Consider the following 8482-nt stretch of genomic DNA (forward strand, 5'->3'; position numbering starts at 1 on the left):
GTCCATTAAGGATGGCTTCTTTAATAAACTTTTCTAAGACCTTCCCCGGGATAGAAGTCAGGGTGATGGGCGTATAGTTTGCCAGATCCACTTTCCTCCCTTTCTTGAAGATTGGCACCACATTGACCTTCTTCCAGTCTTCAGGCACAAACCAGAGTGCCAGGAGTTCTCAAAGATCGGTGCCAGGGGCTGGGCTATGATGCTTGCCAGCTCCTTGAGTACCCTGGGGTGTAGATTGTCAGGGCCGGCTGACTTGAAAGTATCCAGCCTCTCAAGGTGTTCCTTCATGAGGTCAGCATTGATGGAGGGCAGGGGATCTCCCTCACCTGGACCTGCCGGTCCCGTAGCGGGCATGGGCGTCCCATGGGACTGATGAAAGATTGATGCAAAGTACCCATGTAATAGGTTGGCTTTTTCCTGGGTGTCAGTTGTCCATCTGGTCCAATGTTGCCCTTGCTTTTCCTTTGGCTCCCCACATATCTTCATTTGTTCCATTTCAGTCTATTCACCTGGTTCATCCAAAATTAAGCAATTGACTGGGTAATGAAAGAGCAAGAAGGCTACTCTTCTTCTTCCAACATATTCATTAAAATGAGTTATTAGAGGATGCACTCTACTACTTTTAAAATCTTGAAGGACAAGGTGACATTAAAATATCACTACAGTCACTAACTACAGATAATACTTTGTTTGCTATATAATTACTTATTGTGTACAGATACAGTATATTTTCATGGCTAGCATGAAGAATTTAGTGTGAAGGCCGTGTTTAGTTATAAAACAACATGTTTTAACCAATGAGAACCAACCTTTCTTCCCACTTAGCCACATCTGAGTTTGAACCCAGCTTAAGAAACTTCACCGCTGTACTGAATGTAGGCTGAACACCTTGTATCCTCTTACACACAGCTGGAACGCTGGATACTCTCTGCAGAGATAGACTCAGGATACCAATCCTTTAAGCATCTGAACTGATTTCCAAAACCCCTAGGAGTGACACTTGGTTAGGAATGGAAATCAAATATAAGGCCTTGGCTGTGCTCATAAAATACCCTGTCTAGACAAAGTAGGGCAAACCCCTAATGCAAGTGGTTTCCCTTTGCATCAGTAAGTTCTTGACTTGAGCTAAACTGTTATAACTAAGGAGTCCAATGGTCCGAGTGTGTCTAAAATAGGAATTTGTTCTGCTTTGACTAGATCAACATTTAAATATCACTGTATTTGGAGTGAATCATCCAGGAACTATACAGAGCTAATGAGGGTGTAAAGTTTCCCAGCAGTGTGAAGTTTCCTAGGTTCAACACTGGGATTCTCATGCCATGGATACAATCAATGCCACAGCTGGAGGAGAGGAGGAGAATATGGTATAAATATGGAAGCAGCAAGTTGGGTGAGAAATACATCATTAAAAGAGGTTCCCCGTACTGGCTTTATAACCCTTTGGGTGCTGAGCTTAAAGTATATGTGTACTTCTGAGCTACCTACTCCAACAAGTATCTGAAGCAAAACCCTGTCTGTCCAACCTATCCCTGTTGGAGTAACAGCATGTTCAGAAGTACAGTCCCCATTAGGCTGTCCTCTGTGGATTGTCATAGAGAGGCCATGAGCAAGGCAGTGTGAGTTGGTTTGGGTGAAATTAGAACCTCCCCTCAGCCTCTGAGCTCTGGTGAGAAGGGATGGCGAAGTTCAGTTCAAAATCCTGGTGGAATCCTGGCTGTACTGAAGTCAATAGCAAAACTACCACGGAAAGTAGCAGGACTTGGACTTCACTCCCTATGTTTCCACAAACAGTGTACCACTTGCCCCGCCTTTGATGGCTGGAAACACCAGAATGTAAAGATCCAGCTTCCTTTCTGGCCCTTCAGTGCCTCTCTCTGCATGTCCTCCCTTTGGCTAACAATCTATCTTTTTCAAAACCAACAGGCTGCACTTTTCACTTTACCCTTTCCCACCCTGGGTCCAACTCCCACCTACAGTTTATTGCTGGGAATAAAAAGAGAGGAACTGAACTAGGGTTTCCTGGCCATCTGGAATAGCCTATGCTTTCCACCCCATTTGTAAACCCAGAATCCCATGGACCCATTATAGCAACAGACTGACAGATGATGAGAATGAACATGGGTGACATTCCCACCACCCATGACAGGCCGTGGGAAAGCACATTGCATTATCAAGCAGGGTGAGAAACTCACACCACCCACCAGCCCCACAGATAAAACACGTTCACATCTCAGGTCCTTTGGCGCCAGGACAGCTCTGTCATGTTCTCCCTGCTGGTATCACACACTGCAGGGGAGCAGCCACTGCTTTGGGAATGGTATCAGCCTCTGCACTCATTGCACTGAACAAGAAGTGCTCAGCCATCTCTCTGCTTTGCTCCTCTCCCAACCCCAGTCAGGACATCAGAGTCTAGTACTGAACACCCACCCATGAAGCTTGGAGATCTGGGCATGGTTTGCGAAGATTTGCCACCCCTAGCTGGCATAGCTAGGCTGGAACACCCCTAGCATTGATGCAATCTGACCACCTACAGCTCTTTCACTGGAAGAGATGCTGGGGAAGACAGGGCTGCTTACGAAGGAACGCTGCATCTCCACTAGGTGCTTTGCTGGGGTAGATGTCCCCACACCACTACTTCAGCCTAAGCCCTGGCATACAGAGAAACTCCTAATGATGGAGCGTGCCACCAGTCATTCCTGCCAAGTGAGAGTCTTGTCAGGCAGAGGCCTCCATGTAGACCATGAGCTGCCCAAGCTATATGCCACAAGGGCTGATCTGGCAACGGGACAGAGTGTAGAACTCCCTCCTCCCTCTTGCATTTCTACACACTTTGTAGGAAACAAGCCGTCATGTAAAGGCAGTCCTGAGCCTAGAGTCCCCCCGCATAGAGACAGGGCTGCATGAGGAAGTTAGCTGGGGACTTCCCCCGGCGTGAGATTAGTGTAGAAGCTAGAAGAGGGCTGTGGGTGAACTATCCAGGTAACCAATGAGCCAGTCCATTTAGCAGCTCGTCCATTTACCCAGTGACCTTTCCATCCCAGTGGACTTTTCCCACCCACTTGCCAAGTCGGCCTTTAGCAACAGCTCTTCTGAATGCCCCTTACTGGAAAGGCAGCGAGAAGGTGTGCAGGGGGAGGGGGCGTTCTGCGCCCCCCTGGGGGAAACACGCCACCGCTCAGGTAACCAAGAGCAGGGTGGGTTTTTCAAGCTTGTCGCGTGTCAGAATTTCCTGCCCCCAGAGCCTACACTTCCTGCGTCAACATCATCACTTCCTGCCTTAACACTGCTCGCCGTGTGAGGAAGCTGCTGCCTCAGAGGCAGTCTTGGGCAGGGGAGGCTGAGGCTCCCCCTAACACAGTCTTCCCTGGGGCACAGGAGTGTGCAAAGACATGGGGAGATGTGGTTTATATTTCAGAGCTATCCAAGTACCTGCTTGCAAAGGACTCAGTGATCCTGGAGACTGTTTTGGCAGGGACAGAGGGGGTCTTTTACAGTGCTGCCTCTCAGTGTGCCCAGAGGATCCAAGTTACGACAAGCCCCTTGCTACCAAATCCAGGCATCCATATGCTGGTAGACCAATCCCAAGCTCTGACTGCTGGCTGCTTTTCAGTTGCTTTCTAGTTTGCATACTGCCAGGGGAGATGCTCTCCACACTCCTGTGTTATTCCAGTGAAGATAATATATGTTTTTTGGAAAGGCTGGGCTGGTATAAAGGGCAGCTGCAAATGGGAGGGAGATGGATATCCCACAGGGTAGCTCTGTCCATGAGGCATGATGGGAACAAGTCAAAGGGCTGTTCAGTTCCAGTGAATCTGGCTCAGATATAAAGGGTGGTACTCCAGGCACAGGAAACAATGGAGGCTTCTTGGGTAGCATGCAAGAGTGACAACTTGTATTGGTGATCGCAAGATAAGCCAAAACACTGATGTGTCCTGGACCCTTTGCTCTGGTAGGCTATTGCTCTTGTATGCTGGGGCCATTGGAAATTCCCCAACTCTCCTAGCTCTGGATGACAGAAAGCGTGTGATAAAGATTCCTGTCTGGACGGTGGATGTCACTGGGAGAAGACCTCTCCCTGGACTGAGGTCATCTGACCTGGCAAAACACCTGGCTAGGAAACCAGAGACAGCAAAAAACCATCTTAGCAGCACCTAAGGTGTGGACATGATACTTATGTCCCTGGGTCCTCCCATCCGTATGTCTGCTTCAGAGTGATCTAAGGGGCAGGCTGTGATGACACAGCGGTTGTGCTAGCTATTGGGCAACATAGTCCCTTTACAGGAAGGTCTGTGCTTGATACTGTTGGGAGAACTGTTCCTTTGCAGCTTGACCTAGGGTCTTGTGGGCCAGACTTATTACTGTGACAATGTTACAAGGCATTACTCCATGAACACCTAAGTGATACCCAATCAAGTAATGAGCTCGAAAGCCTGGAACATGGTCTAGGGTGTGAGCACAACCCAGAAAGCCCAAAGGTCCAATGATGGTTTCAACCTACCGCAGCAAATGACAAAGAGCATGGAGAGAGAGGTGTGTGAGAATGGCCAGTCCACCCCAGTGAGCTGCTGGCATTCCTGGCTTTGTGGTGGTACTTAGCAGTCTCTTTCACATCAGATCGGTTGTGGGATAGCAAACTATAAAAATACCATCTTGCTTTTCCTCTCAGACTTGGTGTCAGAGATCTGTAGATCTGCTCCGGAACCTGAATTAGAACCTCTCAGTGTTTCCACAAGATACAAATGCCCCTTTTTTACCTTCACTCTGCTTCCCCTTTCCAGTGAATGCAAGGGGGCTGTCTGAATCCCATAAAGCCTGCTGCTGTCCTAGGCGGTTCTTGTTTCAGCCAAAGTAAAAGCAGCTAAGATAACTCAGTGAAGTAGGAAGAAAAGAAAAGAGGGAGAGGAGAAAGTGGGAAGAAGAAGAGCATGGCTATAAGGCTGGCAGTGATTACAGCTCTGTCAACTGAACTGCTCAGAAAGAGGTTTAAAGCCCTTTGGTAGAAGCTATTGTGGATCAAATCCAAAACCCACAACATGCTCTTGAGGAAAAGCCTTCCTTTTTTTTTTTTTTAGCTAGTTACTTGCAAGTCTGGTAATTTAACAGAGCTATGAAATGACTGTGGTTTGAAATCCTCATGCTTGTGTGGGTGTGTGGATGCTGTTCTGACCTGTTTGGCTTTGTTCAGCATAGTAAAACTGCATGGTAGAGAGCAACCCAGATCCAGGGGTGTTGGGTCTAAGATCAGGCGTAATGCAAGGCATCTGAATTCCCATGCCTTTTGGTCTGGGAGCTGCACATAGGACAACAACTTGGTAGAAAAAAAAAAGGAGACATGGGAATTGCTAGATATTTTGCTTCTGGATTTCACTTGGCTATTGGGATGTAGACAGGGATGCAAGTTTGTGATTTGGATTAATCTGGACAAGAAACTAAACTGAGATACAGTAAACACACAAACACCACCCTGGAGGCGTAGTCATCGTGGCTGAAATCAGGGACCATGGTTTGACAAAATAAGCTCGAGTCACTTCATAAAACAAAGTCTGCTCAGAATTTGGCTGTTTATGCTGACACCTCACAGCACAATTGCAAAGGCTTGGCTGTGGTACAGGTGGTGAAAGTTGCAGTAAGACTAGACTTTACCACAGCTACAGCCCCTGCTGAGAAGCAGGGCAGAAGTGCAAAGCTGCATCTAGTTTGCAGATTGGTGAGAAGAAATGTTGTATACCAAGGAGCATGTATTCTCTCTCTCGGGATCATTCAGCTTCACTCATGAAAAGTCTCAGGAATAACACCTTCTGGTACCATACTGTCTGTTTGCCTTGACACGCTGCTGAGTGGGGTCATTAGGAGACAAGAGGATTGGGTCCCTCACAGATCTGCTGTTAGGAGCTTGCTTAGGGTTCATAGGCTTTTGCTTTCACATGCATATGCACTTTTCTAGCCAAAATCCCCTTCAAACCCCCTTTCAATGAAGTTGCTTATGCAAATCTGGTGTATGCAAATACACTTACCAAGAACTTCCCCAATTGGCATGAGATCTATGCAGCATATCCCCAGAGCTCTCCTCAGCAAGATAGCTGGGCTTGTGGCATTAAGTGGGAGCCTTAGAGGGCTTTTACTTCCAGCCTGCTAGGTGTGAATGGGTCATAGCCTGATATGCTGACTACCAGGTAAAAGCAAGATCTTTTTCAGCATCAGTTCTGTCCCAGCTGTGCTCTTCAGCTGCCACTCCTAGGGTAGCTGTCTACAGAGCAAGGGGCCATAGGCTAAGGCCATCCAGTGGATATGGCATTAATTGCGAGCACAGTGCATGTCCAGGCCTGGATGAGGAGAGTAGCTAAAGGATAGGTCCTCACAGAAAAATAAATTTTCTTGTTATAAGGTCCATCTGCATGAGGTGGCTTCGCATTAAGAGTGGAGCTGTGCCCTTGTGTTCCTGTGTCCTTGACTCTCCTTCTCTTCTGATGGCTGGGCAGGGAGAATGCTCCTGGAGTGCTGAGTGAGCCTGCCATCTCTGACAGGAATGACTCAGAGGAGGTTGTCACCTACATCTCGGAGAGCATGACAGTGACCTCAGCCGATGAGGAGAAGCTGATGCTGCTCAACAAGAACACAGAGCTGCGGCGCATCAACAAGGAGGTGAGCTAAGCCTGGACTGGGGATTCCTCCCCATCCAGCATGTAGGTGGTTCCTCCACCCCAGGGGAAGGAATGTGCACCCCCATTCCTGCCATCTCAGCCACTGCTGCCCAGAGGGATCAGCACTCAGGCCCTACTCTCCATCTTCCTGTCCTGCTCCTGCATAGCTCCAGGCCACCAGCAGGTGAATTCTCTTGTTCCTTAAGGTTCAAGCTCCCTTCAACTCATTGTGTAGCAAAAGGGCAGGACACACAGCACAGGGCCTACTGCTTACTCTCATCCCTTCCCAACCAGGCTCAGAACAGTCCTGCCCCATTGTGCTGACTGCGCTGGGTTGCCATGTCATCCCCTGCCATGCACATATTTGATTGCATTGCATCTATCCCTTCACTTGTGATCCAAGGAGCTAAGAGGCTAGTGCCTGGGGGGTGGAGGAGCAGTTGTACACTGTACTTGAAGGAGGGAGGCTAAAGCAGCATTTGCAAAATCACCCCAGGAGAGGGTCAGTGTGGAAGGATGCTTTCTCTGATCAGGCTGTGGTCCTACCTGCCAGCTGGGTCACCACCTGAGCCTAACCAGAGTTGCCTAGCATGACAACCACATCTTCTCTTACCATACCCTGTTTGACGTGGTGGTAGCTAGTGCAACTTAGTCACATGCTAACAGACAAGAGTCTTTCATGAAGAGCAGCCCACAAGATCGCTACAGGTGCACAACTGAGCCCTGAGAGCATAATGCCTCTTGAGCAGATGTGACCACTGAAGTGGCACAGTCCTATAATCAATCACAGTGAGTGGTTCCCTAGTTCTGGCCAGGGTATGGTTTTAGGCATAGAGAACTCTGGGCTGAGAACTCTGAGGCTGACTATCCCAGATCCCCAGCAACATATCCCTCCCTTGGGCTGGGCTGGAACAGAGAGCAGCCTCTTACAGGAGGCTGGAAGCACAGCCACTACACCCCTGGGCACCAGCCTCCCACCAGCCCCTCACTGGCTTGTCTTTTCTTTGCAGCTGATGAAGCTGAATCAAGAGTGGGACCAGATTTACCACACCACATCCCTGGGGCTGCAGCAGAAGATCAGGGCCCTGCAGCAGGAGGTGCTCACCCTGAAGCAGCAGACAGAGAGGCTCTCCATAAAGTTGGAGCATGAACAGGTGAAAAAATAGCCACCCAGTACTTTCTAAGCATGTGAGAAGGGAGTGGGGGGTCTTGCAGGGAGGAGCCTGAGGGCCAGGCCAGAGGTTTTGATAATAACCCAAGTTTACTTGTGGCTCTAACCTCAGAACCAGTAGATCATACAGGAAAGATGAGCCTGCTTTAGTGTCACCTCACAGCTAACTGGGCTGGAAGTGTCACTTGTAAGGTCAGTTTTTCAGTTCTTAGCAATATTCACTCTGGGGATCCTCCCAGCTTCCCTGAAACACAGCATTGCTGCACCACTTCACACATACAAACACAACTGGAGGTAGAAACGAAGCACACCAAGTAGCAGGAGCAGCTTCATCTGGTAGGTGACAACACAGATTAAGTTCATTTGTCTTTCACCTGTGGAAACCCCTGGTTCAAGTCTGCTGCAGTTCACAACTGAGGTAAATTCTGATGGGCTAGAAGGAGAAAGGATACTCACTGCCCGGATCATTTTCCAAAGCTCCTCTCCTCACTTCGAACACTGAGTGGCTTTGGGGCATATGGGGAAGGCACTCGAGAGAAAGAGCATGCTAGAGTCATGGTGACAAGTCATTTGTATATAAACCCCTGGCCTGTAGCTCTACAAACACTTAAAAAAAAAAAAAAAAAAAAGGAAGTACCATTAGTCCCATTTCACAGATGAGGAAGCTGAG

At 48.5% G+C, this 8482-nt stretch overlaps 1 protein-coding gene across 1 annotated transcript in view; it reads left to right on the forward strand.

Moving 5' to 3' along the window:
- Positions 1 to 8482, forward strand: part of LOC109300692 (TNFAIP3-interacting protein 3-like) — a 21751-nt gene that overhangs the window by 723 nt on the left and 12546 nt on the right. Inside the window, exons 2-3 of the mRNA XM_019521471.1 lie at positions 6480 to 6642; positions 7652 to 7795. Of these exons, the coding sequence (XP_019377016.1) occupies positions 6565 to 6642; positions 7652 to 7795 (222 nt within the window). The 5' untranslated portion in view covers positions 6480 to 6564. The remainder of the gene's footprint in view (positions 1 to 6479; positions 6643 to 7651; positions 7796 to 8482) is intronic.

The sequence above is a fragment of the Gavialis gangeticus genome, unplaced genomic scaffold (genome assembly GCF_001723915.1).
Source record: "Gavialis gangeticus isolate Ggan-Ray unplaced genomic scaffold, GavGan_comp1, whole genome shotgun sequence".
In the NCBI taxonomy this organism is placed as follows: Eukaryota; Metazoa; Chordata; order Crocodylia; family Gavialidae; genus Gavialis; species Gavialis gangeticus.